The 22,512-nt window shown below is 47.0% G+C and overlaps 1 protein-coding gene across 2 annotated transcripts in view; it reads right to left on the bottom strand.

Annotated features, from left to right (window-relative positions):
- PRTG (protogenin) overlaps window positions 1–22,512 on the bottom strand; it is an 85,288-nt gene that overhangs the window by 9,010 nt on the left and 53,766 nt on the right. For both annotated transcript variants that reach the window (XM_082198322.1, XM_082198323.1), the window contains exons 12-16: window positions 4,768–4,863; window positions 4,201–4,387; window positions 2,922–3,049; window positions 2,304–2,474; window positions 1,250–1,435 (exon numbers count right to left, since the gene is read on the bottom strand). In XM_082198322.1, coding sequence (XP_082054448.1) covers window positions 1,250–1,435; window positions 2,304–2,474; window positions 2,922–3,049; window positions 4,201–4,387; window positions 4,768–4,863 — 768 coding nt within the window. The remainder of the gene's footprint in view (window positions 1–1,249; window positions 1,436–2,303; window positions 2,475–2,921; window positions 3,050–4,200; window positions 4,388–4,767; window positions 4,864–22,512) is intronic.

Below are 22,512 nucleotides of genomic sequence, written 5' to 3'. Positions count from 1 at the left end.
TGGGCCAGGCTGTAACAGGCTGCTTTCCATACAAAGGTGCCCAGTTCCCAGGCAAGATGGGGGCCACATGCAGCACTCTCTATCTGGCCCTTGGAACCCTCCCTGGGCTCCTCCCCTCACTGACCTTGAGAAAGGCATACACACTCCCCACAGCCATCACTGAGAAATTACTGCTCTCAACTGCCTTCTAATAAGGGTCACTTTACAAATATCAGCAGGAGCAACCCACCTCCCTACTTTTTCCTTGTGTGTCATCATGCAATACTGTTCTGATGTTTTAATCTGTGTTTTAGCTTTTATATATCATATGTTTTATTCTTATGGTAAACTGGGGGCATAAATCAAATAATAAACAAATGAATTTTTTAAAATGTCATTTTAGACTGTAAGCCCGACTGCAGGGAGTGTTTTAACACAGATTTTTGTCAGCCACTCTGAGAGCCACAAACAAAGAGAGGAACCAGGCGCCTCCAAGGTGCCATGTTTGGTTGCGCAAACTGTGGGTCTCCAAGGATATCTTACTGAAGTCAGTGGGGTAGGGGAATTCCCCAGGAGCTACTCTTTGTCCCTGCAGGTTTGACGTTTGCAGAAGCCTTGATTTAAGGTAGCTTCATAGCTGCTCTTTCCAGCTAAGGCTCCCTTCAAGTGTGATTTTACTTAGGAAAGTATTTGAGGTGTGTGGAGGAGAGGGTGGGTAGACTGTGTGTGTCTGTCCTTTTTTGCCACTCACCTGTAGATTCACAATATGAGGCAATCTTAACACATAACAATCTACACACCCCCAGTGTAACATTATAGTGACTCTTGAAACAGGCAGCCTGTTTCACATCATGCAGAAGAATCACGTATAAGTAAAATAAATAAATAAATCACATGTGCAGGTGGGGATGGAGAAGAACAGACCCTGTGACTAGTCCTTCCCAAATTGTTGTGGCAAAGACATTTTCTGTTTTCCCAGGCTTTTGGCAACCACGTTTAGGTTACCAAAAAGAGACCAGAGCTGAGGTATTGTTTTCATTGCTGTGGTTTTAAATTGTATTTTAGGATTCATATTTACACTGCTTTGAGAGCTACTGTAAACCATTCTGAGAAAACTTCATGACAGAATGTAATCTTAAAAAATGTATTATAACAGCAACAAACAATAGTAAAGAATGTGTGAAGAGACCGTAAATGTGAATCATAATAACAGAAAGACCTGGTGTTCTAAGACCTGACTAGGTGATTGTCACAAATTCTTTGCACTCACCTGTGTCAGCATCTGCCGAATCCAAGCGTTTGGGTCTTTGGTTTGATTCCGAGGCTTCCTTTGGTAGGACAGCAAGTTCCACCACGTTGGAGAAAGGCCCTTCCCCCACTTCATTGGATGCAGCTATTTTAATGAGGTAGATGTTTCCTGCCATCAGGTTCTCCAGCAAAGCCATTGTTATAGTTCCTATAGGGGAGGGAGATGAAACAAGGCAGGAAGACTGAATTGGGATATAGCTGACCATATAATGTTCCCTGAGAGCTGGACAGACCCATCTAACTTTATCTGGACCTGGTGCCCTCCAGCTGTTGTTGATGGAGTATATCCCCAGGAACCCTGGCTCTACTGGCTGGGACCAGTGGAAGTTTTGAGTCCAACATCAGCTGGAGAGCTGATCCAGAAAAGCTAAGTAGTAGGGTAGACCAGAATAGAGATGATGGCCTCAACCTGCTTATCAGTATAAGAATTCCTCACTTTCTACACGAACATGCTGTTGAGTTGGACCCGGTCGTTTATAATCTGAATCTAGAAAAAGGATGGTCAACCTGTAGTCCTCTAAATGTTTAATCTCATAAATGTTTAATCTCTTTCTTTAAAAGAATTTCTAAACCAATTAATAGTCCAAAAGTCTCTTAATAGTTCTTCTTCAAGAAGAAGAACCTTCTCAGCCCCACCTCCTTTCTCCTCCTCTACCGCAAACCAGGCAGGCAGAAGAAAAATCCAGCTGAGCAACCAGCCCTCATTCCAGGAGCATCCTCTGTGTTTCCAGCAGAGTTGTGGGTGCGAGGTTTAAATATTGCTGCCTAGCTGAAGCACACAAGGGAAGCTGGCTTGCTCCCTTTTCTCGCTCCCTTCTGATATCTGAGTGGAGGAAGCAACTTTTGCAACAAAGTTCAAGGTGAAACTCTGGATTCTATCAGAGAGTCTATCACCCAGGAGGCGAGCCCTGCTTAACAGGGTTGGTAGCATTTAGCAGAAACAGCAAATTTAGATTTACCTGGATAAAGCTGGGAACAAGCTCCCCACAGCCACCTTGACACAGTCACTCACTCACCTTCCCGGTGCAGGACCTGCCACTCGCCAGCGATCCAAGCTTTCCTTGATGCATAGAGGATTGTGTAGCGTGATATGACAGTGCCAAGCCCACCAGGAGGCTTCCAGGAAACCAAGGCTGTGTCTTCCTCTATCAGAGTCGCCTTCACTCCCAGCGGAGGACCAGCTGGTGCTGGGGGGAAAGCCACACAGAATTACTGGGAGGCAAACAAATCAGCAAGCCCTTGCCTTGAAACTCCCCCTGTCCAAACTCACTGGAAGGTCCCCAAAATTGCTTGCAATGTAACTAAACTTCTAGATGCCAACTGAAGAATCCTCTCCCATGGACACAAATGTGCCCTCAGCTTAAATTGTCATTTTTGCTTCCCCCTTTGATGCCCAGAGCCACCACCCCGAAATTCATTGCTTGGGAACAAGATACCCAAAGGGTTTGTAACACCTGGCATCCACGCACATCCAAACATGCCATGGCAGGTGATCAACATTGGCAAAATGTACACAAAGACATCCTTTGCATGGGGATCTTGTCCACTGCCCAGCTGGTCAAAGGGAACTGGGGATGCTGGGTAGTAACCCAGTGCATGATGACATGAGCATTTCTTCACAATGTCACCCTCACCTTCTGGAAGCGTCGTGTGGTAGACCACAGGACTCCAAGGGCTTGAGAGCTGATCCACATGTAGCCGAACCGCAAACTCATACTTAGTACTTGGCTCCAGTCCCTGAACCATCATATGAGTTTCTGAGCTGTAAACATAGAAACACAAGAAAGCTAAATTTAATACCAGGAGTGGCTGATCCGTTTTCCACCAAAGTGACCTGACCCTGCTCCCTTCTGCAAAACCCAGAAAATGTGAAACTTAAAGAGGTATTCTAATGTTTCTACAGGATGGCTGAAATATAACACTTGAGAAGGAGGACTCCATCTTCTGGCCCATCAAGAAAGCAACACCTGCCCTGGATTGCAGAACCTGAACACTTACAAGCAAGGAAGTCATAAATTTCCAGCTCACTCTCATTACTGCCCCAACATGAACAATGACATGTCTGGTCTATGTGGCCTCTCCAGGAAATGTGCAATGACTGGCCATATGTCACATGACCTTGAAGAGGTTGGCATTCTCTAATTGAGAACAAACGTAACAGGCAGGTCTCTAAGTTCACTAGGCATTGCCAAGTGGGTAGATCATGGCATCATCAATGTTCTCATATGTGGTGTTTGTAAGCGATGGAGTCAGAGGCAGGATTTGGGTGTCAGACTTTGGAAATTGAACTGAAATTAATCTAGAAAACCTTCAAAGGTTTTTTTAGCGTTCCCTTTGATTAAATATACTATAATTTAATTTACTGATACATTCCACAGCCTGTTGTATGAAAACCACTACTCCCCCGCCCCAAAAAAACACATATTAAACCTCCACCCATACACATGATAAGCAAGACAAAATTTTATATTGTGTTGTTTACAAAACCTTTCTGAAAATGAGAAATTCATGTCAGAATGAGCTTATACCCTTAACGCTTGGGGTCTCCATAACCATTAACTGAAACTAACTCCAGGTTATATTTTCCTGAGCTTGAAGCCTTTACAGCAAGAGAGGCCACTTTCCAAATCACACATTGACTAAAGAGAGCCTGGTTGCTGGATCAGGCCCAAAGCCTTACGGTATCACCCAAGGATTGTGGCTGATGAAGAGGAGGAAGAGCAGCCCAATTTAACCAAATTGAGACAAACTGAATACAAACGGGCCCCCAAATGAACTTGCCCTGGAGCAGATCTGGGGGTTCAGCTCTGGCTTTGCCATCCTAGATGCTCCATAAAAATGCCAATTAAAAGAACCACGAACTATCTGAAGGGAATGGGGGCAAGTATAATTATCAGAATGGATGATACGCACGTCTGGAGGTAGAGGACCAGAGAGGCATTCTGTAGCCCTACAGGGTTGCAGCGGAGAGTGTAGTTAATGATTTGTGCAGAGGTGAATGCAGGTCGTCCCCAGTGCAGGTAGATGGAAGAAGAGGTGTTTGCTTTGGCATAAAGGTGGTGAGGTGGTGGTGGAGGCAGGACCATTCGGTCACGGACAGCTGTGGAAAAGAGGAGAAGAGGCAACAAGGAACGTGAGTCGCAAACGGCTAGGAATGACAGGGAGAGTTTGAAAACTAGACAAATATCCCATCTTGCGCAAGGACTCATAGCAGTCAGTGTGAGGGCTTAAGACCTCCAGCCACTAAAGAGTCTTAATAAATCAAACAAGTTATAATCACTCCAAAACTTATGGCAACAAGCTCTCAGTTCATTGGAACGTATACCACGGACACATTTTTAAAAAGCCCTTTCCATAGACTTCACAATATCGACCTAATACCAAAAGCAGTTAGAGGGATTGCATAAAACGACCAGCAATCACTATATCCATAAAAGAGAACCACAGCTGGTGATTTCCATAAAACAATTCAACACTTACAGACACATCCAGGAGTGCTGACCGTCTGATCTGCCTGGTAGCCTTCTTCCACACTGTTGTAGGCCAGGAGTCTGACATGGTACTTCCTTCTGGGATCTGCAGAAATAAGAATATTTAATCAATCAACTGAGACCCAGGAAGACCCACTCAGATTCTTCCTCACTGGACTCAGACAGCTCAAGACACTGAACTCAACAGGGCGCTGGTGCCTCACTGAAAGATGCCCTTCATTTAATCTCTTCCATGATGACATATTGGGAGGGGCACCTCTATGGCCAAAAAAGCTCCCCTGCATGCTAACACCATGACAATAATAATAATAATAATAATAATAATAATAATAATAATAATAATAATTTATATCCCGCCCTCCCCAGCCGAAGCTGGGCCTGGGCGGCTAACAACAATAAAATAATACAACATTCTAAAATCATTTCATTAAAATTAATTCAACTCAAATTGATGGCAACCATTAGACTAAAGTTCTGTGAAGATTGCCAAAGGAGGGAGTCAGGCTGTGCCCTGACCAAAGGCCTGGTGGAACAGCTCTGTCTTGCAGGCCCTGCGGAAAGATGTCAAGTCCCGCAGGGCCCTAGTCTCTTGTGACAGAGCGTTCCACCAGATTGGAGCCACAGCTGAAAAAGCCCTGGCTTTAGTTAAGGCCAGCCTAAGCTCTCTGTGGCACGGGATCTCCAAGATGTTTTTGTTTGAAGACCGTAAGTTCCTCTGTGGGACATACCAGGAGAGGCAGTCCCGTAGGTATGAGGGTCCTAGGCCATATAGGGCTTTAAACGTTAAAACCAGCACCTTAAATCTGATCCTGTACTCCACCAGGAGCCAGTGCAGCTGGTATAGCACCGGGTGAATGTGATCCCGCAGCGAGGACCCCATAAGGAGTCTCGCCGTGGCATTCTGCACCCGCTGGAGTTTCTGGGTCAGTCTCAAGGGCAGCCCCACGTAGAGCGAGTTACAATAATCCAGTCTGGAGGTGACCATCGCGTGGATCACAGTGGCTAGGTCAGGGCGAGAGAGGCAAGGAGCCAACTGTTTAGCTTGGCAGAGATGAAAAAATGCCGCCTTTGTTGTAGCTGCAACAACATGGCTGCCCCAATTCCTTCCTTGCCCTTTTGTATTTAAGGGCAGGCTCAGTGGCATAGGAAGAGGTCTGCATATGAAGCACCCTATACACTTACAGGTGCTATTTGAGTAACAAATGACAGCAAGTTTGTGTACCCATTGTTACAACTGCTACCAGCAGAAAGAGGAAGAGAGGCCTCACTATCACCCTATGAGTTGCATAGAAGGCTGTCTCATGCAGTATCCATCCTTTGGTCCCCCAAATCAGAGTTGTCTACACCCACCTACTGGCAGCGACAGTTCTCTGGGGCTTCTGGAAGAAAGCCTTTCCCAGCCCTACCTAGGCCAGCAGGAGACAGGTGGTGGGCACTGGTGGAGGAAGGGGGGTGCGGTAGGTGCAGCCCACCCCGGGTATCAATGACATCACTGTCCCGCCCCCTGGGATGTTTGCCCCACCCCTACAGGCAGCTAGCCCACCGCCTCTGGTGGTGGGACCTTCTCCATGTGAGACAGCTGTTCTGCCACTGAGCTGTGGCCCTTGGCAGCTTATGGATGAGCAGGTGTGACCCATCAGGTGAAGGACAGCTTGGTGGAGTAGCTAGAGGAGCAGTGGGGAAATCCAACTCCCTTCATCCCCAACCAGAACAATGTGACAATGTATTATTATTATTATTATTCCCCGTCCACCTGGCTGGGTTGCGACTGTCTCTCCATCCTCGTGTTGGGTCATCAGCCTAAGCCCTGGGGAGATGCGGGTTCAAATTCCTGCTCTGCCATGAAGTTCTCTATGGGACTTCAGGGCAGTCACCAACTCCTAGCCTGACCTACCTTACAGAGGAGGGTAACTATGGGATGGGGTTCTGAGTGCCTTGGAGGAAGGGTGGGATAAAAATACAATCAATCAATCAACCAACCAACCAACCAACCAACCAACCAACCAACCAACAAATAAATAAATAAGAAAGAAGTTCTGGTGCTTGCAGTGATTTCAGCTTTAACAAAACTTTTAGCGAAACATATCTGCAGTTGAAGGTCTTCAACAGACAAGACAGTGTGCCAATACCTAAGTTGTGTTTTTGGAGGAGGATATGACAAAGAACTCCCCGCCCCCTTTCGGCAGTGTGCGCCTCCTGTTCTTTTACTCTTTGCCCCCCCCCCTTTGTCTGCTTCCCTCCTCCAAAAGGGTCCTTTGATCTGCAAGCATCTGGAGGCGATGTCGTTCTGCAGCAAGACACCAGAGGGGGCTCCCACACTTCCCCTGAAGGAGGAAGACACTCTTTAGGCTTCCCACCCTCAGTTTAGGCAAAACTGCAGGCTGCACCCCCAACCCCCATGGAAAGAGCTGGGGGGAAATGGCAAGAGGCAAATGTCAAAAAGATCTATTCTAATGAAATCCAGCACCAGCTCCTTCCTTCCTTCGCTAATCCTCAAGGATGCAGCGAAAGGCACAAAATGGAGCAGCCGTTCCTGAAGAGATTTTGACACCACAGAACAATCCCAAATAATCAGCAAGGGGAAGGGATATGAATTGGAGGTTAACATCGTGTCTCCAGCCACACCTCTGACTGATGAGCACAAACGTCTTGTATGATGGTGGCAGAAGCAATTCAAGCTCCCCAAATTCATGGGTTCAACAAAATCAAGGCAAGACTGTCTCCACTTACAGGGGACCCACCTAACCACTGGAACAGAAGGGATTAAGTGAAACAGAAAGGGCAAGCGAGTCTGTCCAGACTTGGCACTGGATCTCTAATCCAGCCCTGGTGTTAAGTCCAGCTGTTCTGAAGGTTTCAGCCTCCCCAAAATAAAAGGCAATGAGACAGACTCTCCCACCGCCACAGCCCCCTGGCCTTTCAGTGGAAGGTGGGCATGATGCTATGAGGTACCGCTCAGTTTGCTGCTGCTACATCAGTCAGCACAGAGCTGCCTCCATGCTTTCCCAGCAGAACCCTGAAGAGGTGTGTGCCAGGCTATGCATGAGATGTGGCTTTCTACGACCTCTGCATGTAAAAGCAGGAGAAGCTGCACTGGTTGGACTTCTGTTTGCCACAAAGCTATTAAAGTAGATGGTAAGATAAAGGGACCCTTGACCATTAGGTCCAGTCATGGCTGACTCTGGGGTTGCGGCGCTCATCTCGCTTTTTTGGCCAAGGGAGCCGGCGTACAGCTTCCGGGTCATGTGGCCAGCATGACTAAGCTGCTTCTGGCGAACCAGAGCAGCACACGGAAATGCCGTTTACCTTCCTGCCGGAGTGGTACCTATTTATCCACTTGCACTTTGACGTGCTTTCGAACTGCTAGGTTGGCCTGTAGGCCTGATGTTCTCCACATCTATATTAAAGTCTACGTCAACAAAATGAGGTGGCTGCCCTAAATATGCCCAGTGCCATATAACTGACAGAAGGGGGAGACAATGTCTCCTTTTCATTTTTTAAAAAAGGTATGGCCTCTTTCCTAACTAACTGGGTCTCCTCCTGACAAAGTTTCTTGCCCTCCCAAAGAATTGGTTTTAAATCTCTGTGCAACTATTGGAGAATTTCTGGATGAAAGTCTTCAAATCCTTGCCAATCTTTTGCACACAGGAATCACCCCCATGCCTTTAAAACCACGTTTCACAGAAGGTTCCCTGGTTGCCAGCAAGTACAAAAAGAGGGCAGAATTCCTTTCCCACAATTATACATGAAGCAAAAGACAAACAAACAAACAAAGAGAGACAGACAGACAGACAGACAGAGACAGAATTGGAAACACAAGGGAGATCCATTCTCTCTTGCTGGTCCTGAATCAGAGGCTAGAGAGAGGGTCCTGTTGTGGATGGTCACAGCAAGTTTTGTGAAGTTTTTTTTTTTTTGGGGGGGGGGGTGTCCTGGCAAAAGTTTTGCAGAAAAGCATCTGTTTACATGGAGGTCACAGAAGTGCAATGCTGCAATCCCAAAAAAACCCTGCCATTGTTTCTTTCAGCTGCTACATGTTTGTGAGTCTCCAAAGACGGCAGAACTGAGCCAACAGGTCAGGGCTAGATAAAATTAAGAAGGAATCCGAGGTCAGGCGCATGAGTGGCTTTTCTCTTCTTTCAGAGCAGAGAATCCACCCCTCTCCCCACCCTGAAGCCTCTCATTCATTACAGATGAAGGTTTGAGAAAGCAAAGGGGATGTGGGGGTGAGCAAAAAGACAAAGATAACATTTCATAATATATTGGATATGTGTGTTGATGTTGTTGTTGTTATTGTTAAAGCCTTGGGAGGGGAAACAGTCTTTCTTTTTTTTAAAAAAAAATGTGATCACATATTAAGCTATGCCACTGGACATTATATTGTTTCTGACCTGAAAATATGAGATCCAACAGAAAATCTGTTAGAGGCCTTGTTGCAGCAGGGACTTCAAGTCAGCAATTTACTCTTAAATCTCAGCCTCAACTGACTTGATGAAAGTTTCGCCCAGGAAATTTTTCAGGTTAGCTTGCTGTGGTTTTAAAAAAATGCTCCTTAACAAGAAACAGGAAGAATGATGGGTTGCCCAGGGGGTGTTCTAAGGCACACACCTCTCTGGCCAAATGTCCAACTTTAATTTAATCTTTTGTGCTTCTGTGAAACTCCCCGTTCCATTGTTGAGCTGCAGTCCGGCTGCAGTGCCTTGCTGGGGTGACTGGGCTGCCCCCAATCCCATCCCCTCCAACACAATAAACTCCAGATAATCATTCAAGAGGAGGCCAGCAGAAAGGGCTGCTCTGACATCTGGGTCGTGGCCTTTGACATGGGATCTGGGACTCGCCAGAGTCTGCTCCAAGCAACAGAGGTCCGGGGGAATTGGGGAAGGGGGGAAGGGTGGGAACAGCCGGCCCAGAGAGAGAGAAACCCGATCCTTAGAAATGCACGTCTGAAGCACAGAAATGTAAATACACCAGAAACCGATTACGAGAATAAGCAAAGGCGTTGTGAGTTCAAGGCATAAATAAAGGAGGAGGCAGCCAGGTTTGCTGCAAGAGCTGAGGAGGCTGTTCAGAGCAAGAGGAGGGGGAGGCAGGGAGAGGGGACCCCTCCAAAATTACTTCCTCTCATCACTGATGGGGGGGGGGGAGCAGCTCATCAATGCATCACTTCTGTGAAGGATCAAAGAAGACTGGCTAGTTAAGTCAAATACACGCTTGTAAATATTGTAACTGATGCAGAGTTTCAGTGTTGGTTCATTTATTTCATTTATTTATTTCCATTTATATACCACCCTTTTCCTCCAAGGAGCTCAAGGTGGCACGCATAGTTCTCCCCCTCCCGATTTCATCCTCACAACAACCCTGTGAGGCTAAGAAAGTGTTTCTCAAATCTGGGTCCCCAGCTGCTGTTGGGACTACAGCTCCCATCATCCTTAGCTAGCAGGACCAGCGGTCATGGATGATGGGAGTTGTAGTCCAACAGCAGCTGGGGACCCAAGTTTGAGAGGCACTGGGCTGAGAGAGTGTCAACTGGCTGAGTGAGGATTCAAATCTTGGTCTCCTAAGCTATAGTCCACTCTAACCGCTAGGTCACACCTAACTAATGTTACAAGAGATCTGTTAAATAAAAATATATATATAGAGGCATGCTAACCCTTCAGGCAACCGCAGTGGTTTACACTCCAGCTGAAAGGTGACTGGTGGGGAGGGGGGGCTCCAATCTCTGCTATCTCTTCCACAAACTAAGTAACTGCATAAAACCCCAGGTTGCTAGAAACCAGATGGAAGAGTCCATGTTGGCTGCTGCCTTTTCCTGCTTATCTGTCAAAATCTAAAGACGCCAATTCTCTGGTGACTTGCCTCTGCTCCCTTGAAGGGGCCTCCGGACAAACATCACCTCACTGCCCCCCACCCCAGTGGGCTGGCAGTAAAAACATCACTGCTCTTACTGTCCACATCCCTGGAAAAAGGAGGGGGGGAGAGGGAGAAGAGAGGCCTCCCTGGGGCAGCAAGGCCTGATTTCCAAGTGAAGCACGGCAAATCGGTGTGTGTGTGGAGAGGGATGAAAACAGATGAATGAAGACCCTGCATGGCAATTCCGCTTGAGGTAGAAGTTTATTTATTTGATTTTATTTTTATTTTAGCTGTGCTTCTGAAGATGCAAGCAGCTTTCTTAAAACAGGTGTGGTGGTTAGATCAGGGATGGGAAGTTGGGGGTCAGCAACACAGCTCAAAAGACTCTGAAAATGTCCCAGTTCTGGGCTAAAATATATAAAGGCATGCATTGGGGGTGAGGAGTGGGGTAGAACCCCAGGAATATCGGCTTTGTCCAAACATTATGTCAAACCACCACTAGTGGTAACGTAACTATGGTTTGGTTGGTGTCTGAATTGGTTAACTATGGTTTGCAGCCAGCCAGCCAAGCAGAATCAGAAGTCATGGTCTGAAGCAGCCTTGCCAGCCGTGTGTGCACTAACTGGCTCACGCAAGGTCTGAACTGACAGATCAGAAATATCTGAAAGAACGGCTCCTTCCCTACAGACCCTCTTGGGTGCAGAGATTGGCAAAGTGTGCTCTCTTCTTAGTTCTTCCACCCTCAGAAGCGTAGGTGTAGGGATAGGTGTGTCTGTGTATGTGTGATAGCCCAGGAAAGGGCCTTCTCTGTGGTGGCCCCTAAGCTGTGGAACTCCCTCCCACCACAGAGGTGCACCTGGAACCTTCATTGTACAGCTTCTGGAGAATTCTGAAGACACACATTTTTACCCTGGCTTTTGACACTTGAGATGTATATTTTTAGGATCCACCTTACTTTTGTGATTGTGTTTTAATAAACTATTTTTAATGTTGTATTTTAATGTGACCTGTCCTGGGACCATCAATTGATGGGTGAGTAAATATTTATTATTATTATTATTATTATTATTATTATTATTAGCCATTGCTCCACCTCCAGGGACTCCTGCACCAAAGGAACATGAGTGCTGCTGAGCTAATGACAAGCAGAGACAGGCAGACAAGCCTTGCCTGGGCATCTGGAAGCTCTTGCCATGGTTCTGAGTCCAAATCTAAATGATGGTTTGCCTGACAAAAGGCAATTTGGGTTTGCCTTAAAAAATCTGACTTTGCAGCAGGCTTCTGGTATCTTCTTATTGCCATCCTCTAATATGGACCCCTTGCACTCGCTCTCGCTGCCAGGAGCCCTTCCTCCCTTTTGTTGCTGCCCAAAGGATTGAGCACAGTTCACTGGCTCTGCTTTGTAAGATGAGACGATGGCCCCTAAAACTCACCTCGTAGACAACAATCATTTAAATGGAATTACAGAGAAAAGGAGGCCACCTCGGGATGGAGGGGGGAGGGGAGGAGCCCCTGGACTCCTGGCCAGTCTCCACAATCAGGGAAAAACACATTTTGGTCCTGTGTTATGTGGGTGACTTTTCCGTGACAAAACCTCATCAGCATGTAATAGCTGAAGAAGCTGGCTTGCGGCAGGGGGGCGGGCAAGACATCGAGTCTTGTTTCAGCCACCCACCTTTTGCAAAAAATAAAATAAATAAATGTCTGAAGGTGTGCGTCTATAGCAATATCATGCAGGAAGCTGGTACAGTGGTACCTCTGGATGCGAACGGGATCCATTTCGGAGCCCCATTCGCATCCTGAAGCGAACGCAACTCACGTCTGTGAGTGCGAGGGTCGCGATTCGCCACTTCTGCGCATGCGTGTGACATCATTTTGAGTGTCTGCGCATGTGCGAGCAGCGAAACCTGGAAGTAACGCGTTCCGTTACTTCCAGGTCACCACGGAGCGCAACCCGAAAACGCTCAACCCGAAGCTACTTCAACCCGAGGTATGACTGTAAAGGAAATTATCTGCAGAACCCGACTGCACATGATAATCAAATTAGCCACCTGAAAGGAGCACACTGGATCACTTAAGCCATGGGTAGGCAAACTAAGGCCTGGGGGCCGGATTTGGCCCAATTGCCTTCTAAATCCAGCCTGCAGACGGTCCAGGAATCAGCATGTTTTAAATGAATAGAATCTGTCCCTTTATTTAAAATGCATCTCTGGGTTATTTGTGGGGCATAGGAATTCGTTCATTTCCCCCAAAAAAATATAGTCTGGCCCCCCACAAGGTCTGAGGGACAGTGGACCGGCCCCCTGCTGAAAAAGTTTGCTGACCCCTGTTTAGCGCTCAGGAAAGCGCCATGTCCTTGCCACCCAAAGCACACCTGCACCATGTGAGTTTGCCATGCCCAGAGCACAGCTCTTCGTTCACAGAAAGACCTCAGCAAGTCTGTTGGTGCATTGGAACTCCATAGTGGTCTTGCCCGAAAAGTGGGGACAAAGCAGCTTCTTCCCCCAGATTAGCCAGGCAAATGTCAAGGTGACCAGGATGATAAAGTGTCTGGAAACCAAGCCTGATGAGGAATGGTTGAAGGAGTTGGGTATGTTTAGCCTGGAGAAAAGACTGAGAGGTGATATGATAGCCATCTTCAAGTATCTGAAGAGCGGTTACATAGGAGATGGAGCAAGCTTGTTTTCCGCTTGCTCCAGAAGGTAGAACCTGAAGCATTGGGTTCAAATTACAAGAAAGGAGATTTTGACTAAAAATTCGGAAAAACTTTCTAACAATAAGAGCTGTTTGGTAGTGGAACGATCTCCCTCAGGAGGTTGTAGACTCTCCTTCCTTGGAGGTTTCTAAGCAGAGGTTGGGTGGCATCTGCCATGGATGCTTTAGCTGAGATTCCTGCCTTGCAGGGGGTTGGGCTAGATGACCCTCAGGGTCCCTTCCAACTCTAGAATTCTATGATTCTAAGTGAATTCCAGAGAACAGGAGGCCAGCTTTCCAGGACTCCACAGATAAAGAAAAAGCAGGAATAATTCATGGGCTCTTCATTCATCCTCTGACTGAGATACTCCCTCCAAAAAGCTTCTCAACAGCAACCATGAGAAGATGCTACAAAATTTGTTTTAGCGTCTGTTTTAGTGGCTGTCAGACAGCAACACCTACAATCAAGCACAGGGCACACAGCATTATCTTATGAACAATAATACATTTTTACACACTGACTGAGAGAATCCATTCAGGGGCCCCAAACTGCCCCTAGAGCAATGAAATAAATTTCCTTTCAGAACTAACATTTCTCTGTTGGGCTGTCATGAGCCCTTGATGGCACTTTGACCCCTCGGAGCAGCAAAATGAAAACACCATCTATCATTCCTTGCACTGCAGCAAGGAGCAAGCTTTCATTGCAAAGCCATCTGCAGGCTGAAGACTCGCCAAGAAGCCCGGCCCTTCCAGGCGTTCTGGGCTGCAGATCAGGCAGACAGCTTACAAAGGCACTTGCTGTTTCAGTCCTGCTCTGGGGGGACGACATGCTTCACCTATTACCTATAAAGCAATTTGCTGCATTAGGAGGATAAAGAGGATGGATGGGCAAATGGATGTGGCATGTGGATTTGTACAAGCCAGCCCATCCGGATGCTTCACTGCCCCAGATGCCATTGGTCCATTTTGAACACACAGACAAGAGAAGGAAGACACTCTTCCTGACACCACAGGATTGTAACCCTAGAATTCCCCTTGGGACAATGCACAGATTTTCCACCAAGAAAACCCAGCTAAACAGAAACACAAGTTGCAAACGGTGTCAGACCAATTGGCCCACCTGGCTCAATATTCAGGGGTGGGGCACCTGTGGCCCTTGACATGGAACAATTCCAAACACCCCTGGCCATTGGCCATGCTGGCTTTCACACCCAGAGCCCACATAGTCTCACAGCTCACCCTCAAAATCTGTCAACAAATAGGACCCCTGGAGTCTTCTGACATCATCCTAGTCTTACTCTGGCCTAGTTTTTAAGGGCAGTTGCCAAGGTGGATGGAACGTCCTCATGCAACCCAGTCTTAGTCCCTTTCAGCTGCACTGCACACACCTAGTTCCAGGCCACAGCAGCGTTTTATTACAGTCAGACCTCATGTTGCGTCCGCTTCATGTTGCGTCCTTTCGCATTATGTCCTGCACAGTGGCGTAGCGTGGGGGGTGCAGGGGGGCCGGCCACACCGGGCACAACATCTGGGGGTTAGGGTTAGGGGGCCAAATCCACGGGTTAGGGGGTGCAATATCCATGGGTTAGGGGGCCCAAATTACTTGCCTTGCCCCGGGTGCTGACAACCCACGCTACGCCACTGGTCCCGCAGCAACCCAGAAGTCCTGGAATGGATTACTTCCGGGTTTCACCACTCGCGTATGTGCAGAAGTGACAAATCGCGCTGTGTGCCTGCGCAGACACAGTGCTTCGAGTTGTGGGCAGTTCATGTTCCAGACGGGCCTCCGGTATGGATCCCATCCGTAACACAAGGCACCACTGTACTCTTAAAGAGTCTCCATCGTTCACACAATATGGTACAGGGGCTGCTTTGCCTGCATGCCAGGGGGGCAGCTGCCTCCCTCAAATCAAGTAAATAAATAAAAATACTGAACTGACCAATTGCATCACAGATAACTTGGTTCTGACCCCCCCCCCAATACCTGCCCCTCCAATATAAATCTTGGCTCTGTCCATGTTTGCCTGCCCAATCCCCTGCCAAGGACTGGAAAGTGAAGAGGCAACATGCACCAAACTTCAGAGTGTGTCAAAGAAACTGAGCCCCTCACACATACTCTCCTAAGAAGGTGCAATGGTGCATCTTTTGCACAGAGCTCCCACAAAAAGACAAGGGTTCTGGTGGCTCAGGCATTATGAGGAGTTGGAAAGGGCATTGCTTTGGTAACGCAAACCCCTCAAAGCAGCCTAACCCAGCACTGTTCTCTTGCACAAGCACAGCATTGTAAAGCCTGAAGGGGAGAGCTTTTGCACACTCGTGTTCATTGCAAAGGAGGTTGTGAAGGAGAATTTCTAAGGATTGTGCCTCGGGGGGGACGTTTGCTGCCCCAAGCAATTATTTGTTCCTATAATAGGGCTAAGTCCTTTACACACTGCAAGAGGAGCAGGTCTCTGCCCAGAGGGGCTTACACTCTAAGGAATCTCCAAGCTGGTGGGCTGAATGCACCTGTGACACCAAAGGACCTCTCCTCCCTCAATTTGGCCATTCTCGCCCTGAGTGCTGCCATCCATTGGGTAAAAGGTAAATAAAGGTAAAAGACCCCTGGATGGTTAAGTCCAGTCAAATTTGACAGTGGGGTGTGGCCCTCATCTCTGCTTTCAGGCCGAGGGAGCTGGCGCTTCTCCACAGACAGCTCTCTGGGTCATGTGACCAGCATGACTAAACTGCTTCTGGTGCAACGGAACACCATGACGGAAGCGCATGGAAACGCCATTTACTTTCCCGCTGCAGCGGTACCTATTTATCTACTTGCACTGGTGTGCTCTTGAACTGCTAGGTTGGAGAAACTGGGACAAAGCAACAGGAGCTCACCACCATGTATGGATTCGAACTGCTGATTGGCAAGCCCAAAAGGCTCAGTGGTTTAAGCCACAGTGCCCCACTTCGCCCCTCCATTGCAGAGAGGTTTAGAAAAAAGTTTCTATTGGCACTAGTGGGCTAAGGCTAATTTCCTCATGGGTGGGGAAAGAAAGGGAGGCAACTGAGGAGGGAAGAGGGAAGAGGGGTGGGTGGGTGGGTGGGTGGGAGAGGGGGGTATGTGTGTGAGAAAGCACTTCTGTGGTGAATGGATGGTGCAGAATACTGTCACGTGTGGGGGGGGGTGTATGTGTATGAGAGAGAAAATGGCTGGCTGGAATGTGCGCATTGCAAGAGAATCAAATCAAAGGCATGCCTGGATTGCAAGAGCATGTGGGGGGGTGAGACAGGGGGGAAGGTGACTCTGGCTCGACCTACTCTTGGCTTGGCTCCACCGTGGGTCTCAACAGGTTACCCGCCTCCCCAAGGGGATGGAGACTTTAGGGGTGAGGGAGTTAGGAATAGAAGAAGGGGGTAAACAGGGGAAGAATATACATTTATGGCCACGCGCACACACACATACAGTGGTACCTCGGGTTACATACGCTTCAGGTTACAGACTCTGCTAACCTAGAAATATTACCTTGGGCTAAGAACTTTGCTTTAGTATGAGAACAGAAACCGTGCTCCGGCGGCGCGGCAGCAGCAGGAAGCCCCGTTAGCTAAAGTGGTACCTCAGGTTAAGAACAGTTTCAGGTTAAGAACAGACCTCCGGAACGAATTAAGTACTTAACCCGAGGTACCACTGTACTCAGAGAGGAGGCATGTGTTGGGTTGCGGGGACTAAAAGGTTTGCACCGAAGAATCCGGCTTCTTAGCCTAAGCCCCCCAAATGCAGAATGTTTACTCTTCATGAGATTATGCATCGGTTCCTGGAGAGCAGCAACATTTGATTGAAAACTATCATTGGACTTTACTCTTTGAGTATTGTGATTTCTGTTAACTAAACAAAGTTAAAAACAGACACCCACACCCAGGTAGGGCTCTCTCTCTCTCTCTCTCTCTCTCTCTCTCTCTCTCTTGTTCTTTTCACTCCAAACTCTCTTTCATGTGCTAATGGCGGTCTCTTTTTTCCCTTTTCTTGAAACCCTCTTCCCATTTGACTTGGTCAGATCTTTAGAGACCTCACACATCTAATGGTCCCTCACATTCACTGGGAGGGGGAGGGGGTTGACACACGGTATGATTAATAGACAATGTTGATTTAATTTCCTTGAACAGGACCCGAGTTCCCTCTAAGCCTTCTTCAAAAGCCACTGCTTTTCAAATCAGGACTGAAAAGGATGGGACTTATCTCTGGGCAACATAGTTTAATTCTCTGTTTATTGGGCTTCACAAGCAAAAACACCCAGGAATAAGGCCCTTCATATCTACAACTACAAATGCAAATAAGTCTTTTCAAGGAGAACGGAAAACAACATTTCTTTTCCTCCTTGCAAGGAGCTGCAAATAATTCCAAAGTACTGAGGGGCAATATATTGTTTGCTACTTAATTCAGTAATAGCCTAGAAGTGTGTCATTTTCATTACAGGGACATTTGGAAAGCTTGGTGGACGGTTTTTCAGCATCACAGATGCACTTGTAGCAAACACATTTGTAATGCTAACCTACACACTCAGAAGCAAGGTCCACTGAATTCAATGGGACTGGCAAAGATGTGGTGGTGTTGCAGACATTTAAAGATCTTTTCTCTTTACTAGGCTGCCTCCTGACTGTTGATACTGAGTTCTTTTTGTGTCTGGGCTGCTGTAATTGCTGAAAATAGGTGTTAACTGGATGTTTCAATAGTTATTATTTATTGCTGTTAATTGGGGAGGCAATGTATATTGTAAACTGCTTTGAGCTTTTTAAATGAAAAGTGGTACACAATATTTTAACATAAATTAAATAAAAAATAAAGTTACTCGCTAGCATGGGCTTAACATTTCAGCCTGCCCCATGATTGCATCAATTGCAGATGGAATTAAATATACGCAAATTCCTGCATGGAACAGACCCTGAAGTGATTCTTACGTTTTGCTTGCCGCCACACAACCAAAGACCCAAGTCAACCCCAACAGTTTGGCAACATATCCCAAGCAAAAGAAAGAAAGGAAAACCACAGTCACACTTGGTTGTTCCATTTTGTTTTTAAGACAACCGAAACATGTACTCAAATGCAAAAATGCCTTGCACAAAATCTCAATTATTTGGCACAGCTACAGGGGGCACCGTATCAACAGGGTCCCAACTATTTCACCCAGACAGTTCTTTTCATTTGCCCACGTGTAGATCTTTATCTGCTAAGGGGGCTCACTCACACATGCCAGTCCTCAAGGATTAAACAAGCATGTGTGGATGAGTCCTTGCTTTGCTAGTTCAAAAGGGCGGCTGCCAAGTCAAGCTGCTGCCTCCTTGCCTGTCAACTGAGGAGCAGACCCACAATCACCAATCTCACATCTCGACCTCCCTATCGCCCTATTACTAGAGTGTTTGCACCCCATTCCATGAACATGTGAGCAGACCTGGAAAGGCAGAAGGAATTGAGCTTCTATAGTTAGGAATCTTCTCCTTCAAAGGGTTTTGGTGAGTTTTTTCACTTTCATGCATTCTGGAAAAAGGCAATTTTGTGTATGATCACCAGAGTGTGAGGAAAGGCAGTTTTCTCTGCTGGATGCACTGCAATATTCTACTCTTAATAATTCTTTGTTTTAACTCTATCGGCCTTCAAATTTTATGCAAGGCTTTAAGTTCAGGGCACCTGCCAGCTTCTGAGAAACACCACCAAGGCTCTCCGTGATTTACTGGTTCAGCTGGTAATCAACTTAGCTGCTCAAATACCGAGTAGGGCATCTGTGCAAGCATCATTGCTATTTGGAGATCTTCTAGGACACTCCCCTTTCTGAGCCTTGTTGCAATGAAGGGGGAGGAGTGCATAAGGAGAAGTCATTTGGATGGAGATGGACTGTGGGTGCATCCCAGTAGCTTGTGCCCCAGGATAAGTTGCATGTGATGTAACGAAGCAAACACACTGCTTGGGACAACTTGCTCTAAGCAGTCCTGCAGCTGAGGCAGAAAATGCAAGTCCTGAACTAGCACCTTGGTCCTTATTCAATGCTTGGCCTGGCTTGTGTGCCAGAACCTTGAGCCAGTTGATCTCATAAGAACCTAAGAGAAGTCCTGCAGCAGCAGGATCAGAACAAAGGGGATCCATCTAGTCCAAGATCCTGTTCTCAGGCTCCTACCAAATGCCCATTATGGGAAGCCTGGAAACAGGATCCGAACTCACCCCACTTGCAAGTCCCAACAACTCGTATTCAGGGGCATGTCATGCCGTCTCCAGCAGGGCAGATGGAACACAGCCATCATGGCTAGTAGCAACTGACAGAATTATCCTGCATGTAGTATCTACATCTCTCCACTCAGAGTATATTTACCCCTACTCTGCTTCTTTTTATTTAACCAGTTGCGTGCACTGCTCTGGTTCGCCAGAAGCAGCTTAGTCATGCTGGCCACATGACCCGGAAGCTGTACGCCGGCTCCCTTGGCCAATAAAGCGAGATGAGCGCCACAACCCCAGAGTCGGTCACGACTGGACCTAATGGTCAGGGGTCCCTTTACCTTTATGACTGCTAAGTTTACTAAAGAATCTTTGGTGAGAAAGCTTGTTGGAAGCTTTTTGAAAGCTGTACTATTCTATGTTAACTGGATCACCTCTACTGATATACTTGCTGACATTCTCAAGGAACTATTGAAACAGGATTTACCCTTGGAGAAGCCATGCTAACTCTGCTTCAGTAAGACTTATTCTTCTATATGCTAGGTCATTTTATCTTTAACAATACTTTCCACTAGTTTTCCTGGAACAGGAAAAAAAAACCTCTTCCCACAGAAGTTTAATATAAGGATGGAATCAGAGCAAGTAAATACCTGCCCAAGTGCAAGCAGTAACCAGAGGATCACAATATTTATTGTTCTGGTCAGTCAAACTCTCCACTAACACATGGTGAACTTCCTCCCAAGAGCAGCAAGATGTCCTTCTCTTCTTTGGCAACACAAACTATTAGCTGCCTCTAGTGCAAAGATTTCCTGTGGTGTTTCTTTAAAAGCAAGACAGACGTTTGGCTATGTCTACGTTTACTTTAGCTGCAAAAGCCCAACCTCAGGCCAGCCTGGGGCAGAGAATGTGGAGGTCAACAGAAACTGGGGCGGGTTCTATCAAATGGGGAGTCCCACAGATATCACCTTACCTCTTCCGTATCCTACAAATTCCCTACAGTGGGAATTCATCATGTTCAGTTTTTCACAACTTGGGGGCACTGAGATTAATTCAAGCTGGGATTCTTACAAACAGATTCTTACCAACAGAAAATACAGGCCACTGTACTGGTGGGGTGGGGGGGGAGAAGAAAGAGGACCCTTTCCATTGAAAGCCATGAATGCAGTGTTCACAACAGCTTTTCCATGTGAGGGTTTGTTTTGCTGGGCCTTTCCATTTCTCAGTGCTGTTGTAGGGTTGTGTGGTTGCTTCCCAAAGGAAGAGTGAAGCTGCTCTCACTCCATCACACTGCCCAGGTACTGCTGTTGGTCCCCAGCTGCTGATTCATCAGGTTCCCCAAGACATTTTGCAGCTAGACTCCCCTGGAGATGCTCTATCACTTCAGACGTGATGGTACAAATGGCAAAAGGTTGAGGGTGGCTGCCCTTCTTCCCTCAGAACACAGAGTCACAGCTTAACTCACAGCTCAGGTTAAACAGAGAGAAGCACATTTGGCCCAAGGCCACCCAGATAGCTGCAGGGCTGAAAAGAGGTTTGAACCCGGATTTCCTTCATTCAAACCTGAATCTCAAGCCACCACACACCATGTGATGTATACCTTCAGTATACCTGAAGGAGCGTCTTCACCCCCATCACTTAGCCCGGACACTGAGGTCCTCCTCCAAGGGTCTTCTGCTGATTCCCTCACTGCGAGAAGCAAAGTTACAGGGAACCAGGCAGAGGGTCTTCTCAGTAGTGGCGCCCTCCCTTCAGATGTCAAGGAGATAAAGAATTACACAACTTTTAGAAGACATCTGAAGACAGCCCTGTATTGGGAGGTTTTTAACGCTTGATGTTTTTATTATGTTTTTGGATATGGGGGAACCCAGCCAGATGGGAGGGGTTATAAATAATATTGTATTGTATTGTATTATATATTATTATTGTTATTGTTGTTGTCATTGTTGTTGTGGCTATCAGGGCTACTTTTCACAATAGATAGCAAGTGTGCTAGCCAAGCATACCCCACTGCATTTCCCCCTCTGCAAAGCCTTCTTCAGGATGTGCCTTAAGGAAACTTAAGGAGGCATCTGTGGGACTTGAATATCCAGCATGAGCCCAGGGTCACCACTAGAAGCTTTACTCAAGCCAACTGGCATAATTCTTGCAGCACAAAGGAAGCAGCCACCATTAGGTTAAAGCACAAGACACAGAGCCTATCCTGTTCTGAGTACCCAGAGAGTGAATTCCTGGAGTTCTCCAGGAAAACAGTCAAAAGGGTCAGAGGAAGGCAGAGGTGGTTGACCTCTGCACTGCCCAGGCTGCTTCTTTTGAGTAAGGTGATAAGAGAGCCCCAGCTTCCCCTTCCTTCATTGCCTTGTGTGAGCACAGTGGCATTTGCTAGGATATTATCTTAAAGGCAGCATAGTTCTTTTAGAGGGCAGGGAGAAGAGACAGAAACCATCCTAAAGATCTCCAGAAGGTACTCAAGAAATCCTCAGAACCATTTCAAAGCATAATCCCCAGGTAGTACAGGTTTTGCCACTCCCAACCTCTACCTCCAATCGCCCCCTCTTGAAGCTCCAATTCTCTCCCATCCCACCCTCAAATAACCTCTAATCCCAAATGTCCAGCATTCCCCCAACTCTGTCCCTGAGCACGCAAGGCAAACACTATTCCTGCTAAGTCCTCTACCTCCAAAGCATCTACAACCTTCTTCCTCCAAACTGCAGACTAGCCCAGGAAGGTTGCTTGAAAATGTATTAAGAACTTATGAAAATGGGTGCTGTGTGTCCTTTCTTGTTTGGTTTGGTTTCCTCACTTTGCTGCACACCAGAGATCCTTCCCAACAAACAAACAAACAAACAAACACCCACAGGAAGCCAAGAAATATCTGGAGAATATTACAGAAACAAAAGCTGGAGGAAGACATGTGCCAAATGCCACAACAGGGGAGTTTCTCTGCAAAATGTGGAGCAAGAAGGATTAAAATTAGGGGCAAAAATGCAAGGCATGCTCCACAGAGTCAGCTCCTGC

Source organism: Podarcis vaucheri, assembly GCF_965113315.1.
Source record: "Podarcis vaucheri genome assembly, chromosome: 14".
Lineage (NCBI taxonomy): Eukaryota > Metazoa > Chordata > Lepidosauria > Squamata > Lacertidae > Podarcis > Podarcis vaucheri.
Note: the sequence above shows the minus strand (reverse complement) of the source record. Positions and strands in the feature narration are given on the sequence as shown.